Source organism: Pseudopipra pipra, chromosome W, assembly GCF_036250125.1.
Source record: "Pseudopipra pipra isolate bDixPip1 chromosome W, bDixPip1.hap1, whole genome shotgun sequence".
Taxonomy (NCBI): Eukaryota; Metazoa; Chordata; class Aves; order Passeriformes; family Pipridae; genus Pseudopipra; species Pseudopipra pipra.
The window spans coordinates 5,142,890-5,167,044 of record NC_087580.1 but is presented as its reverse complement, the minus strand read 5'-3'; the positions used below and the strand labels follow the sequence as shown (position 1 = coordinate 5,167,044).

At 54.9% G+C, this 24,155-nt stretch overlaps 5 protein-coding genes and 2 long non-coding RNA genes across 8 annotated transcripts in view; 4 read left to right on the top strand and 3 right to left on the bottom strand.

The window, feature by feature from the left end:
- Window positions 1-24,155, top strand: part of LOC135404808 (zinc finger protein 74-like) — a 190,224-nt gene that overhangs the window by 45,658 nt on the left and 120,411 nt on the right. The window lies entirely within an intron of this gene.
- LOC135404518 (uncharacterized) overlaps window positions 1-24,155 on the bottom strand; it is a 177,061-nt gene that overhangs the window by 38,329 nt on the left and 114,577 nt on the right. The gene's annotated exons all lie outside the window — the stretch shown is intronic.
- The window catches only part of LOC135404453 (class II histocompatibility antigen, B-L beta chain-like), a 77,648-nt gene that overhangs the window by 9,391 nt on the left and 44,102 nt on the right, over window positions 1-24,155 (bottom strand).
- LOC135406238 (class II histocompatibility antigen, B-L beta chain-like) lies at window positions 3,487-5,177 on the bottom strand. Its single transcript, XM_064640676.1, has 4 exons — window positions 4,922-5,177; window positions 4,013-4,354; window positions 3,606-3,712; window positions 3,487-3,495 (listed from the first exon to the last, which is right to left on the bottom strand). Exons 1-4 carry the CDS (start codon window positions 5,175-5,177, stop codon window positions 3,487-3,489), a joined length of 714 nt encoding a protein of 237 aa, XP_064496746.1.
- Window positions 6,515-8,140, top strand: LOC135406237 (class II histocompatibility antigen, B-L beta chain-like). The gene is made up of 5 exons (XM_064640675.1): window positions 6,515-6,663; window positions 6,720-6,772; window positions 7,367-7,648; window positions 7,916-8,022; window positions 8,132-8,140. The coding sequence occupies exons 1-5, from the start codon at window positions 6,515-6,517 to the stop codon at window positions 8,138-8,140; spliced, it is 600 nt and encodes a 199-aa protein (XP_064496745.1).
- LOC135406236 (class II histocompatibility antigen, B-L beta chain-like) lies at window positions 9,728-12,104 on the top strand. The gene is made up of 5 exons (XM_064640674.1): window positions 9,728-10,003; window positions 10,521-10,790; window positions 11,222-11,605; window positions 11,874-11,980; window positions 12,096-12,104. Exons 1-5 carry the CDS (start codon window positions 9,919-9,921, stop codon window positions 12,102-12,104), a joined length of 855 nt encoding a protein of 284 aa, XP_064496744.1. The 5' UTR covers window positions 9,728-9,918.
- LOC135404499 (uncharacterized) lies at window positions 20,266-21,044 on the top strand. Its single transcript, XR_010425687.1, has 3 exons — window positions 20,266-20,374; window positions 20,761-20,868; window positions 20,944-21,044. It is a non-coding gene; the product is annotated as an uncharacterized LOC135404499 (long non-coding RNA).

The window sequence follows — 24,155 nt, the reverse complement described above, 5'->3', positions numbered from 1 at the left end:
AAGATATCCGTTCTGGTATTTTGGATATTAACTTGTGATTTCTGGACTTATAAGTTGATTTGGTTTGGAAACTGGTATTTGGTTTATTTTGTATCCTTGAACCATTGGAAACAAATTGGGACTCGGGTCACCCAAATTTTCTCTCTCAGAAGGAGTTTCCATGGTTCCCCTCAATTCCCAGGTTAAAGGGGGTCCCAGCACACTTTGGGATGCCTTGGATGCTGTGTTGGGGTGCAGATGTCCCCCCAAAGCTCTCTCAGAACAGGGTGACACAAGGGGGGGGCACAGAGGGGTCCCCATTCCTGATCCATCCTGGAGCAACCACACTGGGGGCAACTGGGATCAGAGTGGGAGCAGCTGGGCCCCTGCTGGGCTCATACTGGGACCATCCTGGGAGTGACTGCAATACTACTGGGAGTATATGAGAGCCACTGCAACCATACTGGGATGACTGGGATCAAACTGGATTTGTACTGCAAGTGTCTGCAAGTTCCTGGGGTCATACTGGGACACATACTGGACACATACTGAGATCATCCTGGGAGCAACTGGGACCATGCAGGGGCAAATGGCCTCCTCCAGGCAGTGACTGAAAGTGCCTGGGGCCAGACTGGACTCAACCTGGGAGTCCCTGAGAGGGAAAGGAACCATCGTGGGGGGGACTGGGAGCAACTGGGACCACCTTGAGGGCAACTGGGATCTTCTTGGGAGTGACTGGAAGTGACTGGGCCAGCAGCCGCTGCTGGCGGGGCCCGGCAGGCCTTGGCTGGGGGGAGCCGGGCGGCCTCTGAGCGTCCCGCGCTGGGGAGGGGACAGGAGAGGCAGCACAGTCAGGGCAGGGCTGCCTGGAGTCAATCCTCTGCTGCTTTACAATCTACTCCAAATTCTTTGGATTTCTTTGGGGAACTTTGTTCAACTCAGCTCTGTGCTGCTCAGCGAGAGCACTTTCCGTGACCGGGCAGGAATTCTCCTGGGGTTTTGTGAAGACTCCACTTGCAAAATCAATTCCTCCCAACTCTTCCCTCTTTCCCTGTGCAGCTGAGCAGAGGGCGATGCAGAGGAGTGCTCAGGCTCTGCTGCCTGGAGCTGTCCCTGCCAGCAGCTGCTTCCCTGTGCCCAGGGCTGGGCCCTGGCAGTGCCTCCAGAGCCCAGCCCAGCCCTGGGTGCTCAGCTCTGCCCTGCAGAGCCCTCCCAGCACAGGGCACTCTGGTGCCCAGGGGCACCTCTGGCTGGGCAGGCTCTGATGGCAACAGCAGAGCAACCCTGAGGAGGCTGGAAAAGCACCACTGCTGCTGCCTGTGAGGCCCAGGGGGCTGATTTCTGACACTCCCTGAACCATTGCCCTCAAAGAAGAACAGCTTTGGATTTTCCATGCTTCCTCCTGAATGGAGACATGAATTGATCTTTCCCGTTGCCCATCCCTGGGAACCAGAAGCAGAACACTGGAAGTACAGGATCCTTCCCTTTCAGGATGCCCCTGCCTTGCTGCATTTCCTGAAAATTCCTCTTAGAAACCCCCAGCAGTCATTTGGAGCTGTGATCATTCCTGACATGTGCTGCACCATCTCGACAGCAGAAGGGCCCTGCCCTGCCTTCCCCTGTCAATTGGGGTTTGCTCCTTGCCCACAGCCCTTCTTCCCCAGCCCTGGAGCAGCTCCCTGGGCCGGCTGAGAGCTGCCCCTGGCAGGCAGCAGAGTTCCTGCCCAGCAGTGCCCTGGGTTGCAGGACCCTGCTCTGCCCCACAGCCCTGGGCACCCCTGGTTGCACCCCCAGCTTCACAGCTCTGCCAAAGTGCTCCCCAACAGTCCCCTCCTCACCCATCCCATCGGCTGGGGCTGGACCAGCTTTAGGAGATGCCTCCAGGAGCTGCCCCTGCACTGCCCTGCAGCCACAGACTGCCCGTGTGCAGCCCTGCCAAGATTCCTCCTGCAGGGAGCTCTCAGTCACCCTCCCAACCCTGAGCCCCTTGAAGCTCTGCCTGTGCCCTGCTGGTGTCCCTGAGCTGCCCTGGCAGTGCCCTCAGCCCTGCTGGGCTGTGCAGAGGAGCTGCTCCTGGGCAGAGCTGTCTCTCTGCAGCGCTGCCCGCTTGCCAGGAGCTCCCTGTGTGCCAGGAGCCCGGCCCAGCTCAGCAGCACAGACACAGCCCCAGGCACTGAATGACCCTCGGGGGTTGGGGATGAGTCCCTGAACATCAGACAAAGAGCAAGTTAAAGAAACCTCTGAAGAATTCCAAGTCAGATCCAAGTCCACAGTTTCTCCTGGCGTTAATGGGTCCCACTGAGGGCCAGCACTCAGAAATTGTCCCCTGCTTCCAGTCAGAGCCGAAAAGTGGAGGCAGTGATGACAGGAGGGGACAAGCAAAGTCCCGGGGTCTGTGATGCTGAATAAATCTGGCTTTGTTTTGTTCTTGCAAAGGGCCAAGGCCTGACCCCCAGCCCCTGGGAAGGGAGATCCTGTGCCTGCCTCATTCCTCAGGGCTCTTGCTGGATCTCTGGGATGTGGGGATGTGCAATGGCAAGGGCAGGAGCATTGGGCAGCACCTCTGTCTAAGCTGAGTGAGACTGAAGTGTTTTGCTAAGGGGGATGAGTTATGAGGAAAACCAAACTCCTCCCTCTAAGCAACTGTAAATCTGAAATTAAGAGACTCCAATTGAGGAAGTATGGAGAAAGGAAAAATAACAGCTCTTTCTTAAAGGATATTTGTGTATTGGCAGAAGAACAAAAAGGGGAAAAAGTGGAAAAGGAGAAAAAGGGGCTCTTCCCACGAAACCGCTGTCTGTGGTTGGCTGTGGCCGGGAATTCCCCCTTTTGGCCGATGAACACACGCCACTGCCAACACGGGAGCGCAGGAGGGAAAGGGCGACCTCCTCCCCAAAAGGTTCCTCTGGAGGGGGGTCAAACCTCTCCCGTGAAGTCCGAGCAGGTCCGGGCTGGGGGCAGAACAGGGCGCAGGAAACGAAGGCAAACGGGAACCAGCAAAGAGCCAGATGAGCAGGCCGAGAACAAAAGGACCTCGGAGCCTCTCCAACACACCCCTTGCCTGAGTTAAGGCCAAAGTGAAGGGCCTTGCCCTTTGCCCAGGAGAAAGGAAAAAACTCCACCCCCCAGAGCCTTCTGAGGGCTCCCAACCTGCAATGTGGGCTGGGCCAGTTCTTTTGTGGGTGTGAGTCACCCAAGGCAAAGCCCCCTCCCCCATTGAACATCTTTCTTTTCCAGTGGGGCAGGGGAAAGAAAAATTCCTGCTTGGTTTTTTAGAAGAAGTAAAGCTATGCCAGGGATCCCCTCCCCCCTGCCCTCACTGCCCCCCAATAACAGGGACTGGGGAGAACTGGGAAGCTTTCCTGGGAACACTGGGAGCAGCCGGTTGGGGTCAGAATAAAAGCAGGTCTTGGGGGGACACACGACCCCCCAAACTCATCGTGGGGCTGGACTGGGGGGTCCTGGCTGGGCCTGAGGCCACAGGGAGGGGCTGCGGCTGCCGGCGGCTCAGGAGCTCTGTGGGGAGAGAAAAGGGGGTGAGAGAAAAGTGCTGGGGGGACAGGGGGGGCCCAGAGGTTGTGGGAGAGCAAGGGGGGGGACTCGACCCATTTGGGGACCCCCTTTACCTTCTCCCGCAGGTAGAAGCCGAGCCCCAGCACCAGGAAGACCAAGCCCAAGACGAAGCCCCCGACCCCCACCAGGATCTTGCTGCGGACGGTGTCCGGTGGCATCTCTGAGGGGTGCCGGGGGGGTCAGCACCCCCAAAACCTCCTCCCACGCACCCCCAGGCACCCCACAGAGCCCGGCCCGCTCTCCCCCAGCCCACCCGGGGGTCCCTCAAACCTCCTACCAGGCCCTTCCCAGCCCCTGCAGGGATCCCATCCAGCCCATCCCAGACCCTTTAGGACCCTCCCACCCCCTCCCATCACCCCCTGCACCCACCAGACTCCCTCTCAGTTGCCCCCAGTTACCCCCTTTCCCCCCCCTGTCCCCCTGCCAGTGTGCCCCTGGTGCTGGGGGGGCCGGGCCGTACCCCAGTGCCGGCTGAGGGGGTGCTCCAGGCTGACGTGCTCCACCTGGCAGCTGTAGGTGACCCCGCGCCGGGGGGGGATTTCCAGCAGCACCAGCACCTGGCAGCTCCAGTCCCCGTTGGGGACCACATCGGTGGCCACCACGTGCTCCGGCAGCTCCTGCCCATCCTGGAACCACCTCACCTGCACCGGCGCAGGGTAGAAATCCATCACGGAGCAGAGCAGGCGGCCGGGGCCGGGCTGGGAGCTCGACGGCACCAGCGAGATGGACACGCTGGGGGGCACTGGCAGGGACGGGGGAGACACTGGGCTGAGCTGGGGGCACTGGGAGGGAGGGGAGAGAGCTTAGAAGACGTTGGTAGGGATTGGGATGGCACTGGGAGGGACTGGGATGGCAGTGGGAGGGACTGGGAATAGACTGGGGTAGAAGGGGAGGGGCTGGGGGGGGCACTGGGGAGAGGTTTGAGAGATGTGGGAGTGAAGTGAGAACGACTGGGAATGGATCGAGAGGGTCTGAGAGTGGAATGAGAGGGACTAAGAGTTAAGTGAGAGGGACTGGGAATGACTGGTGTGGACTGTGAAGGAAGCGATGGGGACTGGGAGGCTGAGTCGTGGCGAGGGAACTCTTTGGTTTGGGTCTGCCTGGCAACTGGAGCGTCATCAGAGAGACACGCTGGGATTGGCTGAGGGGCGTGAGCTCGGTGGCCCCAGTGGGGTGGAGACGGGGGGGGCACTGGGAGAGACTGGGATGGACTGGGATGGACTGAGAGGAACTCGGAGTGGGCATAAGGCGACGGGAACAGGCACAGGGAGGGCTGAGAGGTCTGGGGTGATTCCCAGGGAGGGTTTGAGGGGCTCCAGGGTCATTCCCGGGGCAGGGCCCGAGGGGACCCGCTCTGCCCCACGCTCACCTCTCCTCTCCACGCTGAACGGGGTACCAAGTTTGTAGTTGGACCGGCAGTACGTGTCCACCTGACCCCGTTTGTACTTCAGATATTCACGGTGGCTGTTGTAGTCTCTGGCCTGGATCTCCCCAAATGGGGTGTCCCCCACATAGACCCCCACATCGCTGTCAAAATGCAGGAGCTGCTCCCGGTTGTAGAATTGCCTCTCCAGGAACCTCACCTGTTCGGTGCCATTGATGAAATGACACTCCTGTTTTCCCATCCACTGGAACACCCCTGTGTGTGCAGGACACGGGGCAGGGGGTGCCCCGTCCCCCCCCATTATCCCCCAGCCCCCCACAGCAGGGTGGGAGCTCAAGGGGCCACCCCGGACCCCCCTTTCCCAACCCACTCTGTCCCACGGACGCCCCAGCACCGGCTCTTGAGTGAGGGGAACCCCCTCATCAGTCCCCCGGGGATGGACAGCGGGGTTGGGGACCCCCACAATGCGGATACAACCCCCTCCAGAGCCCCAGGAACTGAACCCCCCACCAGGGCTCAAGGAACACCGAGGGATCCCCATGGCACCTCGCTGCCTGCTCTCCCACCACCCCTTTCCCCCCCTCCCTTTCCCACCGTCCCCCCAATCCCCAGAACCCCCCGCCCTCACTTTCGGGCTCCCACCACCCTCCCACTAACTCCAAACTTCCCTACAAACCCCCTCCTAATCACTTTTGGGGCTCCCACCCCCTCTTTCCCCCCCTTTCCCACCCCATACCCCTTCCCGCCCCACCCCCCGCTCACCCCAACGGCCCTCAGCCAATCCCAAAGCGCCCACGCCGCCCGCGCCCAATCCCAGCGCGCCGCGCTGATGACTCATCAGTCGCCGGGAAGACGCCTCGAAAAAAGGGCCCCAACTGCGCCCTCAGCCAAGCCCAGCGCGCCCCAAACCCCCCAAAACGGCGCCGCCCGGCTGGTTTGGGGCTGTCAGCAGCTGTCCGGCGCTGGGCATGGAGCGTGTGCGGGGAGCTGGGGCCGTGCTGGCGGTGCTGGTGGTGCTGGGAGCCCCCCCGGCTGCGGGCGAGGAGCTGTCCGGTGAGCGGGGGGGGCGGGCAGGGTGTGAAAGGGGGAGCAAGAGGGGACAAAAGAGGGGGTGGGAGCCCAAAAAGTGAGTGCGAGGGAGGTTGGAAGGCCCGGACTGAGTGGGAGAGGGATGGGAACCCGAAAGTGAGGGAGGGGGTGGGGTCTGGGGATTGGGGGGACGGTGGGAAATGGGTGGGAGAGGGGGGCAAGGGGGTGTGGGAGAGCAGACAGAGGGATGTCATGGGGGTCCCTGGGTGTCCCTTGAGCCCTGAATCGGTTCCCTGGGGCTCTGGGGGGGTCGGATCCGCACTGGAGGTGGGTCCCTCACCCCCCCTGTCCATCCCCAGGGGGCTGATGGGGGAGTTCCCCCCCAGCCAAGAGCCGGTGCTGGGGCGTCCGTGGGGCAGAGGGGGGTGGGAAAGGAGGGTTCGGGGTGGCCCCCTGAGCTCCCAACCTGCTGTGGGGGGCTGAGGGATGATGGGTGGGGACGGGGCACCCCCTGTCCTGTGTCCTGCACACCCAGGGGTGTTCCAGCACATGGCAAAGTGCGAGTGTTACTTCATCAACGGCACCCAGCAGGTGAGGTTTGTGCAGAGGTTCGTCTACAACCGGCAGCAGTTCATGCACTTTGACAGCGATGTGGGGGTGTTTGTGGGGGACACCCCGTATGGGGAGATCCTGGCCAGGTGCGGGAACCGGAACCAAGGATGGATGGAGTACATAGGGGGTCTGCGGTGGACAGGCACTGCCGGCACAACTACAAGCTGTTCAGCTCGTTCAGCGTGGAGAGGAGAGGTGAGCGTTGGACAGAGCGGGTCCCCTCGGCCCCTGCCTAGAGCCCTTCAAACTCTCCCTGAGAATCACCCCAGATCCCTCAGCACTCCCTGTGCCCGTCCTGTGGCATTTTGCCCCCTCCCAGTCCATCCCAGTCCATCCCAGTCCATCCCAGTCTCTCCCCGTGCCCCCCCCCCCCGTCTCCACCCCGCTGGGGCCACCGAGCTCACGCCCCTCAGCCAATCCCAGCGCGTCTCTCTGATGACGCTCCAGTTGCCAGGCAGACCCAAAGCAGATTTCCCTCACCACGACTCAGCCTCCCAGTCCCGAGCACTTCCTTCCCAGTCCAGACGAGACATTCCCAGTCCCTCTCAATCCACTCCCAGACCCTCACAGTCCGTTCCCAGTCGTTCTCACTGCACTCCCACATCTCCCAACTCTCTCCCCAGTGCCACCCAGCCCAGCCCCTTCTCCCCCACTCTATTCCCACTCCCTCCCACTGCCATCCCAGTCCCTCCCAGTGCCATCCCAGTCCCTCCCAATGCCCTCCAAGCCCTCTCCCCGTCTCTGCCATTGCCCCCCAGCTGAGCCCAGTGTCTCCTCTATCTCTGCCAGTGCCCCCCAGCGTGTCCATCTCGCTGGTGCCGTCGAGCTCCCAGCCCGGCCCCGGCCGCCTGCTCTGCTCCGTGATGGATTTCTACCCTGCGCCGGTGCAGGTGAGGTGGTTCCAAGATGGGCAGGAGCTGCCGGAGCACGTGGTGGCCACCGACGTGGTCCCCAACGGGGACTGGACCTACCAGGTGCTGGTGATGCTGGAAATCCCCCCCCGGCACGGGGTCACCTACAGCTGCCAGGTGGAGCACGTCAGCCTGGAGCACCCCCTCAGCCGGCACTGGGGTACGGCCCGGCTCCCCCAGCACCGGGGGCACACTGGGGGCGACTGGGAGGGAGTTTGGTGGGTGCTGTGGGTGATGGGAGGGGGGTTGGAGTGTCCTAAAGGGTCTGGGAGGGGCTGGGTGGGATTGCAGAGGGGCTGGGAAGGGACTGGCAGGAGGTTTGAGGGACCCGCGGGTGGGCTGGGGGAGAGCGGGCCAGGATCTGTGGGGTGCCGGAGGGTGCGTGGGAGGAGGTTTTGGGGGTGCTGACCCCCCCGTCTCCCCCCAGAGATGCCACCGGACACCGTCCGCAGCAAGATCCTGGTGGGGGTCGGGGGCTTCGTCTTGGGCTTGGTCTTCCTGGCGTTGGGGCTCGGCTTCTACCTGCGGGAGAAGGTAAAGGGGGGTCCCCAAATGGGGGTCCTGTCCCCCCCTTGCTCTCCCACAGCCTCTGTGTCCCCCCTGTCCCCCCACCCTGCTCTCACCCCCTTTTCTCTCCCCACAGAGCTCCTGAGCCGCCGGCGGCCACAGCCCCTCCCCGTGGCCTCGGGCCCAGCCGGGACCCCCCAAACCCTGCGCTCATTTGGGGGGGTCACCTGTCCCCCCCGGCCCTGCTTTTGTTCTCACCCTACCCGGCTGTTCCCAGTGCTCCCAGTAAAGCTTCTCAGTGCTCTGCAGTCCTGGTCACTGGAGAGAAGGGGCTGGGGGTGACTTGGGGGGAAACCGCGGGGGGAGCAGAGTTTGAGGGGGGAGAACCAGCCCCAGGATGGATCGGGAATGGGGAACCCCCTGAGTCCCTCACGTGTCACCCTGTACTTGGGGGGGTTTTTTGGGGGCATCTGCACCCCAACAGGGCACCCAGCGCACCCCAAGAGGTGCCAGGACCCACGTAAACCCCATAAAAGAGGTGGTGGGAATCCCAAATTCAGTGGGAGGGGAGTGGGATCCCCAAAAGTGGACGGGGGCGAGACGGGACTGAGGAGTGGGGATTGTTTGGAAAGGTGTGGGAGAGGTCAGAAAGGTGGGAAAAGGAGGATGTGGGACATCAGCCCCTCTTTCCTCCTCTTTCCCCCCTTTTCCACCATCCCCCCGCTCACCCCACAGCTCCTCACCCGCAGCCGGGGGGGCTCCCAGCACCACCAGCACCACCAGCATGGCCCCAGCTCCCCGCACACAGTGAAGCTTCCCAGTTCTCTGCACTCCTGGTGATTGGGGAGAAGTGGGGGGGATTCAAAAATCCTGGGAACGGGAGGGTTTGGATACTCCCTGACCCCGAAATATCACAAAAGAGGGATGTGGACACCCCTAGACTCCAGAAATCCTGGGAACAGGGGGGTTTGGATACTCTCAGACATTCAAAATCCTGGGAACAGGAGGTTTGGAGACTCAGAACTACAAAATCCTGCAGAAAGGTGGTTTAAGGCATATCCAGACCCTAAAAATCCTGGGAATGAGGAGTCTGGACACTCCAAGAGCAAAAAAATCATAGGAACAGGGGGGCTGTGAATGTTCAGAACCGAAAAATATTGTGAGCATGTGGGTATGGGCTCTTCTAGACCCTTAAAGCCCCATGAACCAGGGTTTGGGGCACTGTCAGACCCCAAAGTATGGGAAAAGAGGGACTTAGACACTCCTCTACCCTAAGACTCTTGGGAACAGGGGGTGTTTGGACATCCTAGACATTATAAATCCTAGAGAAAGATGGTTTGGACACACCCAGACTCCGAAAATCCTGGGAACAGGGGAGTTTGGGCGATGTCAGCCTCCCAATAAACCAGGAATAAAGGGTTTGGGCTGTCCCAGAACTACAAAATCCGGGAAAAGAGAGAGTTAGGTACTCCCAGACCCCTAAAATTGTGCAAATGGGGGGGTTGGGCTCTCCCAGTTCCTCAAATCTTATGAAAGAGCAGTTTGGGCACCATCAGCATCTAAAAAACACGAGAACAGGGGGTTGGGGACATTCAGACTCCCAAAATCTTGGGAACACGGGAGTATGGGCTCTCATAGACCGTAAAAATCCGAGGGACAGGGGGGGTTGGATCAACCCCAGACCCCAAATATCGGAAAAGAAAGGCTTGGACACGCCCCCAACGGCCCTCAGCCAATCCCAAAGCGCCCACGCCGCCCGCGCCCAATCCCAGCGCGCCGCGCTGATGACTCATCAGTCGCCGGGAAGACGCCTCGAAAAAAGGGCCCCAACTGCGCCCTCAGCCAAGCCCAGCGCGCCCCAAACCCCCCAAAACGGCGCCGCCCGGCTGGTTTGGGGCTGTCAGCAGCTGTCCGGCGCTGGGCATGGAGCGTGTGCGGGGAGCTGGGGCCGTGCTGGCGGTGCTGGTGGTGCTGGGAGCCCCCCCGGCTGCGGGCGAGGAGCTGTCGAGTGAGCGGGGGGGGGGGCGGGCAGGGGGGAGAGGTGGAAAAGAGGGGGAAAGAGGGGAGAAAAGAGGGTGAGGGAGCCCCAAAAGTGAGTACGAGGGGGTTTGGAAGGCTCGGAGTGAGTGGGAGGCGAGTGGGAGCCCCAGAGTGAGGTTGGGGGGTCTGGAGATTGGGGGGACGTTGGGAAAGGGGTGGGAGAGGGGGGCAAGGGGGTGTGGGAGAGCAGGCAGAGGGGTGCCCTGGGGGTCCCGGGGTGTCTCTTGAGCCGTGGAGCGGTTCCCTGGGGCTCTGGGGGGGTCGGATCGGCAGTGGGGGGGTCCCCAACCCCCCTGTCCATCTCCGGGGGGCTGATGGGGGGGTTCCCCCCAAGCCAAGAGCCGGTGCTGGGGCGTCCGTGGGGCAGAGAGGGATGGGAAAGGGGGGTCCGGGGTGGTCCCCTGAGCTGCCAACCTGCTGGGGGGGCCTAAGGGATGATGGGGGGGGACACGAGGACACCCTTGACCCGTGTCCTGCACACACAGGGGTGTTCCAGTTTATGGGAAAGTCCGAGTGTCACTTCATCAACGGCACCGAGCAGGTGAGGCTCGTGGCGAGGTACATCTACAACCGGGAGCAGTTTGTGCACTTTGACAGTGACGTGGGGGTCTATGTGGGGGATACCCCATTTGGGGAGAGCTGGGCCAGATACTTCAACAGCATCCCGGGAAAGCTGGAGTACCGTCGGTCTGCGGTGGACAGGCTCTGCCGGCACAACTACGACGGGTTCACTCCCTTCCTGGTGAACCGCAGAGGTGAGCGTGGGGCAGAGCGGGTCCCCTCGGCCCCTGCCCCGGGAATGACCCCGGAGCCCCTCAAACCACCCCGGGAATCACCCCAGACCCTTCAGCCCTGCCTGTGCCCCTCCGCTTGGCCTTTTGCCCCCTCCCAGTGCCCCCCAGTCCATTCTCAGTCCATCCCAGTCTCTCCCAGTGCCCTCCCGCCTCTCCACCCCGCTGGGGCCACCGAGCTCACGCCCCTCAGCCAATCCCAGCACGTCTCTCTAATGACGCTCCAGTTGCCAGGCAGACCCAAACCAAAGAGTTCCCTCGCCACGACTCAGCCTCCCAGTCCCGATCGCTTCCTTCCCAGTCCAGACCAGTCACTCACAGACTCTCTCAGTCCATTCCCAGTCGTTCTCACTTCACCCTCAGGTCTCCCAGCTCTCTCCCCAGTGACCCCCTAGCCCATCCCCTTCTATCCCACTCTATTCCCAGTCCCTTCCACTGCCATCCCAATCCCTCCCAGTGCCCCCAGCTGAGCCCAGTGTCTCTCCCATCCCTCCCAGTGCCCCCCAGTGTGTCCATCTCGCTGGTGCCGTCGAGCTCCCAGCCCGGCCCCGGCCGCCTGCTCTGCTCCGTGATGGATTTCTACCCTGCGCCGGTGCAGGTGAGGTGGTTCCAGGATGGGCAGGAGCTGCCGGAGCACGTGGTGGCCACCGACGTGGTCCCCAACGGGGACTGGACCTACCAGGTGCTGGTGATGCTGGAAATCCCCCCCCGGCGCGGGGTCACCTACAGCTGCCAGGTGGAGCACGTCAGCCTGGAGCACCCCCTCAGCCGGCACTGGGGTACGGCCCGGCCCCCCCAGCACCGGGGGGGCAACTGGGGGTGCTGGGAGGGAGTTTGGTGGGTGCTGGGGGTAAAGGGAGGGGGGTTGGAGGGTCCTAAAGGGGACGGGAGGGGCTGGGTGGGATCCCTGCAGGGGCTGGGAAGGGACTGGCAGGAGGTTGGAGGGACCCCCGGGTGGGCTGGGGGAGAGCGGGCCGGGCTCTGTGGGGTGCCGGGGGGTGCGTGGGAGGAGGTTTTGGGGGTGCTGACCCCCCCGGCTCCCCCCAGAGATGCCACTGGACACCGTCCGCAGCAAGATCCTGGTGGGGGTCGGGGGCTTCGTCTTGGGCTTGGTCTTCCTGGTGCTGGGGCTCGGCTTCTACCTGCGGGAGAAGGTAAAGGGGGGTCCCCAAATGCGGGTCGTGTCCCCCCCCCTTGCTCTCCCACAGCCTCTGTGCCCCCCCTGCCCCCCCAGCCCCTTTGCTCTCACCCCCTTTTCTCTCCCCACAGAGCTCCTGAGCCGCTGGTGGCTGCAGCCGCTCCCCGTGGCCTCGGGCCCAGCCGGGAAACCCAAACCCTGCGCTGATTTGGGCGGGTTGCCTCTCCCCCCCTTCCCTGCTTTTGTTCTCACCCCACCCAGCTGCTCCCAATGTTCCCAGTAAAGCTTCTTAGTGCTCTGCAGTCCTGGTTGTTGGGGAGAAGTGGGGGGGGTCTGAAAATCCTGGGAACGGGGGGGTTTGGAAACATTCAGACCTTAAAAATCTTGGGAACACGGGGGTATGGGGTCTCCTAGACCCTAAAAATCCCAGGGACAGGGGGGTTGGGGCACCCCCAGACCCAAAAATCTTGGAAAAGAGGGTCTTGGACACACCCAGATTCCATCAGAATCTCAGGAACTGGGGGGGTTGGGCACAATCAGACCCACAAAATCCTACGAACAGGGGGGTTTGGGACAGGTTAGACCCCCAAAAACCCAGGAATAGGGGGCTTGGAAACATTCAGAGCCCGAAAAATCTGGGAACTTGGGGTTTAGGCAATGTCAGCCTCACAATAACCCCAAGAACAGGGGGGTTTGGGCTCTCTCAGACCCCAGAAATCCTTGAAAAAGGGGGTTTAGGTACTCCCATGTTGTAGACGATGGGATAAAGACACTTTTAGACCACAGAATTGATCAATAACTTATCCAACTTCATTGCTTCGTGCTCTGTGCTTATAAAGGTTACAAATTAGCTTCATACATATTACAAAAGCTAAGCTCATCATTGGCTCCTAATTACCTAAGTTATATTTACGCAAATGCTGTTTCTTTAGCCTTCTTATGGTTACTTGTTTGCTATTTGCTCTGCTTTCCCATCCGCTATACACTATTCTTCTGTCACGTACCCAGTTTCTCAAACACAGTGACCTTCTGATAGTTTTCTCTTACCGTGGGACCAGAGCTATAGCATCTCTCTCATGTCCCCTATCAACCATGTTTCAGCAATACTTTCCACACTTCCCCCGTTTTCTTTAGACAGTGTTAAAAATACGTCATTCATTGCCTTCGTTAACATGTTCTGTATACACTTAAAAACACAAGGAACGACGCATAAAGCAGCCAACAGTATCAGCAAAAGTGAAATAGCTTGTTTAGTGATCTCAGCGAGCCATGGTCCTAAACCTAACTTTGCTAACCATTCCCTAATAGGATCCTTTTGGATTTTAAAGTCATTCAAATGACTTTGCATTTCTTTTAGGTTTTGGTAGATGGACTGAGAGTGATCAGAAAGATTCATACAACACATGCCTTCAAATTCCTCACATCCATGCCCCTGAGCCAGCAATAGAAAATCTATAGCTGCTCTGTTCTGTAAAACAGCATGTCTTATTTCATCAAAGTCATGAGCCAATTCCCCTAGAATTTTCGAGGTTCTATTCATTTGATTCCTTGCCCAACAAACTGTTCTTTGGACAAGAACCAGACTCTTTTTTGCTCCAACGGGGGCAAACAGGGATGCAAAGAAGTTTGCCGTAGGTGACCAAAATTTAATGGGTTGGTTTTCTACTGATTTACAATACTTATCAAATTCAGTGTCACGTTTGTTCCAAATATTTCTCCTTTTCAACTGCGTTATTTGTCTCATAGTGGGTGTAAACATAGTCAATTTTCCCAAGTAACATGGTCCACCAATGGGGTATTTAGGAATGCCAGACCATGCTCTATTACCACAAATTAAGAAATAACCAGGTGGTAAATATTTTGGCTTTGTCACACTGACTGACACATTTTTGACACAACCTTGGCACCAGGTTACATTCTCGTATGGAGGGTTCTGTGCTGTTATGTTCGTAGTGGATACATTCCCAATTGTTTGTTGCCATTGTAGAAAGGTCTATTCCTTATTCATATTGAGTCTAAAGCAAGAGTCATTTCCATACACAGCTCCAAATAATTGTAACTCACTGGGGCTATCTGTCATGGTCCTGTTTAGACTAGTCACTAACAAAAGAGATGTCATGCCTTTGGTGCCGTTTGTGCATTCTTTTGTTACATTGCAGGCTAATTCCACCTTGGTTTTGTTATGATTAGAGCTAACCCATCCTGCAAAATCATTTGTATCAAGGTAAGGAATGCCAATCAGACACGTTTGAAAAGGATCTGACGCTGAGGCTAAACTTAGACAGAAGTCCAATTGACCTGTTTGGTTGGCAAATGTTACCCAAATGTTTTCTCTGGGCCCAACAGGGATACTGGGATGTCCTTGTGTTATCAGAATTATTTTCAAAATCCAAAACCATAAAGAAATCATCATCTTTGACCATGTGCCTCTATACAATAATCTAGATATTGTTGTGGATCGCCTTCAAAGGGACCACCAGGGTATATTGTTGTCAAAGGTGTGTTCTTCTTACACCTGCTTGCTATTATTTTTGTACCTTTGATTATACTCAGTCTTTTTATAATATAATTAGTGTCCCAGCGCAAACCAGCTAATATCCCTTGTTCTTCAGCTTCAAATAATTGTAATGCTTCAGCTATTGGTAAACCTGTTGTTTGCTCTAATTCACGTGTGTATGACTGTAATGATAATGTAAAAGAACACTTTCTGCACCAAATACCAAACAAATTAATTTGCCCAAGCCACCAATTGCTTCCACAAGTCTTACATCTAAAAGCAATCAAGGCCAAGCAACCTGGTTCTTTGCATGCAAAGCAATACTCTATACCAAAGCCTCTTAATGAAAAATAATACAGCGAATTCAGTAATTGGATATACTCCTCATAACTATTACACTGTTGAATCTCTAGTTGTATATCTTTGGGTAACCCTTTAATTTCATACAATTGTGGTAGTGTAGTGGTTTGGACTTTGTTTTCCCCCAGAGGCTAAGAGAAGTGGTAGACCCCAAGGGGTGGAAACCCTTGGAAGTTTCGAAGTTCTGCCCAATGGGCGCTCCTGCAAAAATGTAAACATATCACAACCAGACCGGAAGAGATGAGTTGTAGTTTTTGGTTGTTGTAGGAGAGGTGGCCATGTTGTAGAGCCACGAGGAAGGGGCTCTAAGCCCCTTGGGCCCTCTGGGGCCTCCCAGCCCTGGCTGGGGGGCTGCAGGAACCTGGAACAGCACAAAGCTGGGCTAGGTGCCTGTAGTTATGCTGGGAGATGTTTTTTTCTCCATGGGCACAGAGCAGCAGCCGGGACTGACCAGAGAAACGGTGGCAGAGAGCCAGAGATAAGGACCTGAACTGAAGGAGCAGCAGAAGCAACATGCAGCACCAGAGAGAAGACTCCTGGAAGACAGAGCCAGGAGAAAGAGAGCCAGCAGCTGAGAGACAGAGTTTGGGGTAAGACTGTACCAGCCCCCCAAAACTCCTTTGAGATCCCTCTTGGAAAAGAGGTACATGGACTCCTATTTAGGAGAAGAGTTTTAGACATGCAGCACCGGAGAGAGAGAGGAGCTGAGAAGCTCAGAGAGTCCCGGAGCTGGACCGGGACGGCCAGATGGAATGCAGGGGGAGTTGACCTTGGCTCCCCCCCCCCTCGCACTGCTACCACGGTGGCAGCCTGAGAGACAGGGCACAGAGGGCCCTGCAAGCAAGGAGTTGAGTCTCCTGGGATACCAGACCGTCACAAAGACCCCCTGTGTCTTCGTGATATGACGTGGTGAAACGACCTTGTCTGGGGTTACGAAGCCCACGGAAGACCCCTTTGCCTGTGTCAAGGGGGCCGAGGGAGAGTTTGGATACCTCCCATGTGAGTGCTGGCAGAAAGCCAGCTATCAGCTGCTGCATGTGGAGAAGACAGACAGAACCTGCTGCCTCAGAAGATGCTGCTGCTTAAGGACTGGAAGGGATCTGTCCTTCTTTCCCTCCTGGACTTTTATTTGGAGGGGAGAAGAGATCTGGTCCATTGTAAATACTATATGTCATGGTAGAGATAGTTGTGATCATGTGTATAATGTGATGTTATATTTATTCGTACAGTCATTGTAATATATTCCCTTTCCCCCACTTTGAGTCTGGTGTGTTTTGTCTGGAAAAGCCCATCTCACATTAGGTTGAGATGTGGGAGGGGGATGGAGCTAGGGAATTGGATTTTTTGGGGCTATCTCAAACCATGACACATAGTTACAATTAAAGCTTCATTTTTTTTAACATCATGGTATGACCACTATAGCCCAGAATACCATGATTTGAGTAGCACAAGATTTCTATAAGCAGCACCAGCATAGCAAGATTTTGTAAGCCCTTTAGCACCGAATTGTACAGCACAGCTCAGCTTAGGATGCCTGATCACCTGGACCTGATCACTCTGCAGGTCAGGGCACATCCTAATCCTTGGTTTGTCATGTCAATATAACAATCTTAAAACTTGAAACATGTTAACAGAACAGGAGTGGCCCTTTCAGGGGAGAAGAGTCTGTTTGGTATTAAGATGGGGCTCTGTGTGCTGCTGTGCTGCCCTGTGCTGCTGTGAGGCCATCCCAGCCTGGCAGGCAGGTGCCTGTGACCTGCAAGGCCTGTGAGGAGCAAAGGAGTCGGCCTGGGGCCTGGAAATGGGAAGGCTGATAGGGAGGGGGAGAAGGGGTCTTCCTGGCGCACTGGACCTTCAGGGACTGACGATGAGGGCAAAGGGGACTCATGTAGGACCAGCTTGGTCACAGAGCACAGCTGTTTATGTCCTAAAATGCCCCCATCTGAGCAGGAGGCAGGAGCAGAGGCACTGTTCACGAGTGCCATTGTTGATTGTCTTCATCAGAGAGCTCCTGAAGTGCTGCTGGGAGGACGGTAATACAGGACCTGGACATCAGGTTAGGGCAGGGGCATAAAAAGGTCACCTGAGAGGTGCAATGCAGGAGTAAATGCAGATCCTTTGTCTGGGTAAGGGATACAAGGAGCCTCCCCAAGGATGACAGGGATAAAACCAGCTGCTGCAAGACGTGATGAAAAAAGCCATCCAAGCAAAGTCATGCCCGAGCTGGATGCCCCAAGTCTAAAAGAAGAAACACCTCGGAGTGGAGCAGGAGCCATATGAACTGTGCTGAGCTGGGCAGGAGTGAAACCACCTGTCCTGAGAAGAACTGAGTAAAACTTGATGCCCCATTCCAGGCAGGGGCCAAACCAGCCAGGTCAAGTGTTGTTAAATAACAACCAGCTGCATCCTTGGCGCATGAGAAACACTATCTGCCTGCTGAGCAGAGGTTACACCAGGTGTCCAGAGGACTGCCTGTTGCTAAACACCTCTGAAACTGTCGGGATAAATAGGACCCTCTAACAAATTGGCTTTTTAGTGTTAGAAAGCAAGGGATTACTTTTATTTGCAGCCCTGCGGGTGCATGTGGCTGACAAAAATCCTGCCTCCGTACTGACAGCAAGACATCGCTTTTCACCTATTTATACAGATTTGGCAAACAAAGGAATTAATGTTCATTGCTTCCAAATTACATCACTCACTCCCTTTCATTAATTAGTATTCTATGTGGGATTGGTTATTAATTTCTCCCTTTCTACTGTAATAACTTCATATCTTTAATCTTTTTTGTATATTTTCCCTCCCCTAGGGATTTTCTGACACAAATGCTGAGCCTTTGTTAGTCTTCTTCTTTAGCTGCTGGTTTCTGCAGAAGGTCCTTGTAGTCCATAAATCTTGTGTTCCAGATCTCCTCCTTCAACAGGACATCTTTCTCTGACAGGCTTTCTCCACTGAAGCATAACAGGGTTAACTTCAACAAAACTTACAGTTTTAGTACTTTTCCCAGGCTGTGTTCTCCCAAAGGAGCTTATGACAATTTTTACTCCATGCTGGCTAAAGTTGATTTAAGGCTGAACGCACCGCCTATGATGTGTGTTAAAAACAACTAATCCAAAAGTTAATTAGGAACACTAAAAAAATTAGAAAAGTTTTATGATTTCCAACAAGCCCAAAACAACATAGGCCAAGTGCAGCAGGGACAGAACTGTCTCTAGCCATTGATGCCAGGAAAAGGCAACAGTAGTAAAACTCAACAGCCACAGGTGCTATTAAGCCGGTATTTGTTTATTTCGGCGCCGGACGTGCAGGGGATAGCTCCGCCTAACACGCGCGTGCCCTCACCATCCAGAGTGGGAGTCTGGCTAAAGCTGCGGCTGATCAAAACCTAACCAACCCTAGCGGCAGGAGTAAATGTGAAGCTGCTAAAAAGCCATCCAGGAAGGTTTTCAGAGCTTGAGGACAAGACAGCAGCTGGGCAGGGGCCAGCAGCCAGCCAAGGTCCTCCCAGCGCAGCCTCTGAAGGGTTCCTTTGGCAGTCCCAGTTCAGGGTCAGCCCATGGTTGTACCCTGGGGGCAGATGAAATTAATTGGAAATGAACCCATAAGAGTCCAGGTGCTTTGCTAAGAGTCTCACTGATAGGAGTGGCAGTGAAACCCTCAGCGTCTTGGGGGCCAGAAAAGCTGTGACCTGGCTCAGTTACAGCCCTGAGCAGGCTTTTACTCCTCAGGCCGTGTGGCTCAGGGAAGGTGTGGGAGCTCTGTCAGAGGATGACGAGCCCTTTGCCACCAGCACGGGGGGAGGTCCAGTGGCTTCCACCTGGCGGACGTGCCATGTGGGTTCCTGTGCCCAAGAACCATGTGGTTCCATGGGGTTCCATGGGGTTCCATGTGACCCCATGTCACAAAGGGGCAGAGATGTGACACCCATCTGGTATCCTGAGGAGCGCGCCAACGAAAATCAGTTGGACAGAGTTGGCCTTCGGGATAACTCAGCTCCTTCCTTTGCTACTTGTGTGCCTGCCTTTTTTGGATGGTTTATTGTTTACTGACCATTTCTCCTCAACTTTGATCCTCTTTCAAAGGTAATGCTTTGACTTTTGGCCCAGATCATAGAGCAGGGTATATGGGATAAAAGTATAGGCTGATTTATACCTTCCTAGCTGTAGGCTGAGCTGTTACAACTTTTATAGGCTGGCCAGGTATGACCTAGGCTAGAATTCCAGTTTGCTGATTCTTGTTTTTTTTTCCATAGCCTAGGATAGGGAAGCAGGGAGGTGACTGTAGTCTGAGGGGATGGGCTCAGCCCACCTTGATTGCTGTGGGAGGGAGGGAGGCAGAAAAAGGAGAGCAGCAAAGGCAGCAGTTAAAGTAGTGGCTGAAAGACGGTCACTCCTAGGAGGTGGGAAAGCCAGAGGGCTCTGTTGCTGAAGCAGTGTCAGGAGAGCAGTAGGGCCTCTTCAGAGAAGGTAACGTCCATTGGAGCATTTCAAAAGGGCCTTTGAACCCGCTGTGAGTTGGTGCCCCGCGCCTGATCATAAGGGCGTGAGCTGCAGCTCAGCAGCAGTTACGAGCACCACTGAAAGACTTGGTGGGGGATGCCGTTCTGCGTTTATTTAGAGTTTTGATACTTTCGGTGAGCTACAGTAATTTCTTTGCAACTAGGTGACGGGATTGGTGCTGTTCTCTTTCTGGAGAGAAAGACATCCTTGGTCATCTAAAGCATTGCACTCTCTTCCTGAGAGAGGCAATGGCCACAGCAGGGAACGACTCCTGTGAGTAATAGCTTCACCAGCAGGTTTGGACTTTGTGAACTGCCACAGACAACTGACATGGCTGGTGGTCAAATCCCAGAATGATGTGCTCACAACCTACAGTGATCTCTGGGATGTTTCCTGAGAGCAGTCAAACTGACCCCCGTGTTTACAATTAGACCCAGGAAAACACCTTTTGTCGCTCCTCTGACACTAGGTACAAGACTTTGAAAGCTGCCATTGCTCGTAGAGAGGTCTGCCATCCTTTGGGTTACCTTCCGTGCTCAGTATTTCCTTGTTTTCAACAAGTTACAATCAGGAAAAGGGATGGCTTCACTGATAATCCAGTCTAGAACTCTACTGAGAAAGGAAGGTAGCCTGCGGCCCAGAAACCAGATTGTGGGTTTGTTGGACTCTCAGCAACGTAAACAGGGGAATGGATTTTTCCAAAACAGTAAATTTAAATGGCACTGTTTAAGCTTCCCCTGATGTTGTTGGGTTGGCAGTTGAAGCAGATGGTCCTGAGTGCTCCTGTAGAGACCTCACTGTTTAAATATGCCTTTGTGCCTCATTTCATCTCTTTTCAAATGGAATTTCCCTGCAGTCATTGCCGAGGGAATGACTCCGCCACAAAGGATCCTCTTTCCCCCGGAGAAGATTTGCATGGTCTGGCAGCAAAGACAGAGTGCTGGAGCAGGACTCCTCAATGTGGGCAACACATGCTTCCTTAATGCTGTCCTGCAATGCCTGACATACACCCCGCCGCTGGCCAACTATCTGCTCTCCCGGGAGCACAGCCAGGCCTGTGAGTACTCTTAGGGACATCTCCCTGTGAATCTGTTCATCAAATCCCAAGGATTCCCAGAACCTGAAATTTGATTTAGGAGAAAAGCAGCCCTTTGTCAGCCCCAGAACCTGTGTTCTTTGTACACTCAGGAGCCACCTGTCCTGTCCAGCTGTCTTATTCTTCATGAAGGCACATCTTTCTAGCTCTGGGTCTCTATTCCTGCAAGTTAAAACCTCAGTTTAGCATTCCTCTGAAGAACATTTTCTATGCACTAAAACGTCCCGTGCTTGTTGAAACACTGGGAGGAGTGGCATATTGCACTGGAGTGGGAGTGGAAGAAGAGGAGTATTCCATCACTAGGGATATTTTGCTAACCAGAGGACCTTCTCTCCCTCCCTCCTCAGGTCGCCAACAAGGCTTCTGCATGATGTGCATCATGGAAGCGCATGTTAACAAGGTCCTGCGTTCAGTCAGTGCCATCCTGCCTTTGGCTGTTCTCAGGGCTTTCAGATGTATGTGATTTCAGGTTCTTTGACAGGTTTTCTTCCCTTCCTGTAGGAGACAACTACTAACTTCCTGTTTCTTAGTCATAGGAGAACATTTTCAGCTTGGCAGGGAGGAAGATGCCCATGACTTCTTATGCTGTACTGTCAATGCCATGCAGAGAGCTTGTCTGAGTGCAAGCAACGAGTAAGCACAAGCAAGTTACCTTTACAAAGTTCTGAGCCCTTTGGACTCCTTGATGTGGCCTCATCAAGGAAAACCTACAGCCGGGGCTTGGAGGAAGTAATGCTCTGTCTTACGACTTGTTTCCAGCTTGGACATATCATCTCAATCTACTACCATTGTCCATCAAATATTTGGAGGCTTTCTGAGATCCAGAGGTATGTTTCTACAACTACTGCTCTCCTTGGCACTGCCTGTGCCCTTCTGTCTGCCTGTGCCCAACAGCTGGCCCTGGGACTAGCAGGACAGGTACAATGAGCACAAAGCAGTACCATCGTTCAGCTCACCATTGCTCGGCATTTTGATTTTTCCTTCCAGTCATCTGCTTCAGCTGCAAAGCCATTTCTGATTCCTATGAGGCCTTCCTGGATGTCCCCTTGGATATCAAAGTAAGAGGTTTTGCAGTTGTGCTTCAAGACATGGCAAGGCTTTTCAGAGTCCACACATTTGTCCTGAAAGCATATACTGTGAGCACAAGAGGTCTTGGTCGTGGATGGGAAGGGGAAGGGATGTTGTCCTCCTGCAGAGGCCATGGCACTGGTCTCTCTGTAGGTGCTGGCTTGAAGCTGGACAAGCACCCATTATGCGCTCTGCACCCTTGACATAGCCTCATCCTTCTTTCCTTTGCCCTCCTTCAACACCTGTCTGGCTTCCAGGCTGAGGGGTTGGATTGTTTTCACTACTGATGACCCTACATAACATCAGTAGCTCAATGGCAGGTGATAGAGAGAGGGAGCTCTTGATTGCCCCTGAGAACCTCTGGGACAGGGGAAATGTTCAGCACCACACTCTCTTTCTGGCTCCTTCTGGATACAGCTTGCAGATTCATGGCGGGTCTCCTCAGCATCAGCTACAGGGGTTTTCTTGTCAGCTCCTGGAAAATGTTTGGGCCAGGGCATTTGCTGTAGCTCAGTGCACCGATTTCTCAATTCTCCAGGCAGCCTCATCCCTCACTGCAGCTCTGGAGGACTTTGTAACACCGGAGCACCTGGATGGGGAAAACTGCTTTAAATGTAGCAAGTAAGATGATTACTAACAACATATTAACACGAGACTCTGTGTGAGGGGGCTACAAGTCATTGAGCAGAAGTCATCTTCTCCTGGAAGTTTACTGCACACTGATGAGACACAGTTTTGTTTGTCTGGTTTTTTGGGGGAGGGGGGTTGGGGTTTTTTCTTTGTTTGTTTGTTTGTTTGTTTGTTTGTTTGTTTTAAATATGGCACCGAATTGCCTTAAAATAGCATAAGGATGCACGAGACAAGAAAGGTTGTCTGACTGCCTTGGTGGAAGACAGGGTGCATTTCAGCGCTGTGCTCTGTGCTTGGTTTCAAGGTGTGAGAAGAATGTTGCCGCCACTAAGAGGTTCACTGTCCACTGTGCACCCAAGGTTCTCACTGTGTGTCTGAAGAGGTTTGACTGCTTCACTGGTGGCAAGATCAGCAAGGTGTGTACACTATTGGTGTGCAGCTTTCTCTTCAAGAAGCAGATTTCCTAAAGCAGTATGCTTGTCACAAGCTGCTTGTGTTGGGTTTTTTGGGGTCCCTTCTGGGGAGTGGAAAGTTCCTGTGGGAAGACAGGCAAGCACTGTGCTCTGATAGGGCTGCTTTGACTGAGAAGGGTTTCCTGCCACCCAAACGATGTTATGTTGCTTTATGGAAAACCAAGTGCTCATGAGCCCCAGAGATGTATTGATACCCCTGGACTGGCCCCTGCACTTGGTAGGCTATTTCATGTCACAGACCAGGGTCATTTCTGAGCCCTCTTGGTCTCTCCATAGGTTGTAGAGTATCCGGAGTACTTGGATCTTCGCCCATACATGTCTCAGGCAGATGGAGAAGCACTCCTCTACTCCTTATATGCTGTCCTGGTGCACAGTGGTGTCAGCTGTCATGGAGGACACTATTTCTGCTACACAAAGGTAAAAGAGCAACTTCCTTCCCAATGGGGAAAAATGTGTGCTGGGGAAGATAAACTTTCCCGTCAGTGTTACTGACAGCCAAAGTTTTGGGGCAGAAGGCCTCCTTAGTGGCTGGACTGCATTTGTTTTGACATGCTCTCGGTTTGGCAGTTTCCTACCTGTGTTTTTGGAGAGAAACCATGGAGAGATCCTTGCCTTTTTTTTACAGGCCAGCAATGGATTGTGGTACCGGATGGACGATGAATCTGTGCAGCTGTGTTCCATTGACACAGTTCTCGGGCAGCAAGCCTACCTGCTGTTCTATGCCAGGTAATAACCAGGATTCAAATATGTTCAGAATACATTTCCTTTGCCTCATTTGCAGTTGTGCTTCTCACCTTCCGGAGTGTTTTTCTCATCAAATGAAATTACTACCTGCATCATTCAGTGCTGTCAAATCTGAACTACTCCGTGTCTGTCCTTTACTGGGCTTCAGGCTGCGGCCCGGATGGAATCTGCTACTTGCCTGGTCTCTGATGTTGACTCTTGTAGATAAGAGGACTTAAAGAGGACGTCCAGGAAAGATGGGGAGGCACCATTTGTCAGGGAATGTAGTGACAGGATGAAGGCTATCAGTTTTCAGCTAACAGAGGGCAGGTTTACATTAGATATTGGGAAGGAATTCTTTGCTGTAAGGGTGCTGAGACACTGGCACAGGTTGCCACAGCATCTGTGGGGGCCCCATCCCTGGAAGTGTTCAAGGCCAGGTTGGACAGGGCTTGGAGAAACCTTGGAATAGTGGAGGGTGTTCCTGCCCACCACAGCGGGGTGGAACAAGATAAAGTTAAAGGTCCCTTGCAACCCAAACAAGTCTGTGAATTTAGGAAATGGAGGCTGTGGGAGGTATAGAGATGAGGTTTTTGTTGGGACAGAGGCAAACTTGGTGGGAAGACCCTAGCTGAGTTTCCCATTAGTGTCCTTGGTTAAGTCTTCTCTCTGTCATAGAAGCCTCTCTGAGAAAATGACTGAACCCCAGAGGAGACTGCAACAACAGCTCTAAACTGAGATCACTCTTTTGTTTTTCTTCAGATGCTCTGATCTGAGAATTGGAGAAAGGGCTTCTTCCTCACTGGCACCATCACATGCCCCTTCCTTCCTCAGTCAGTGTGTGGCCA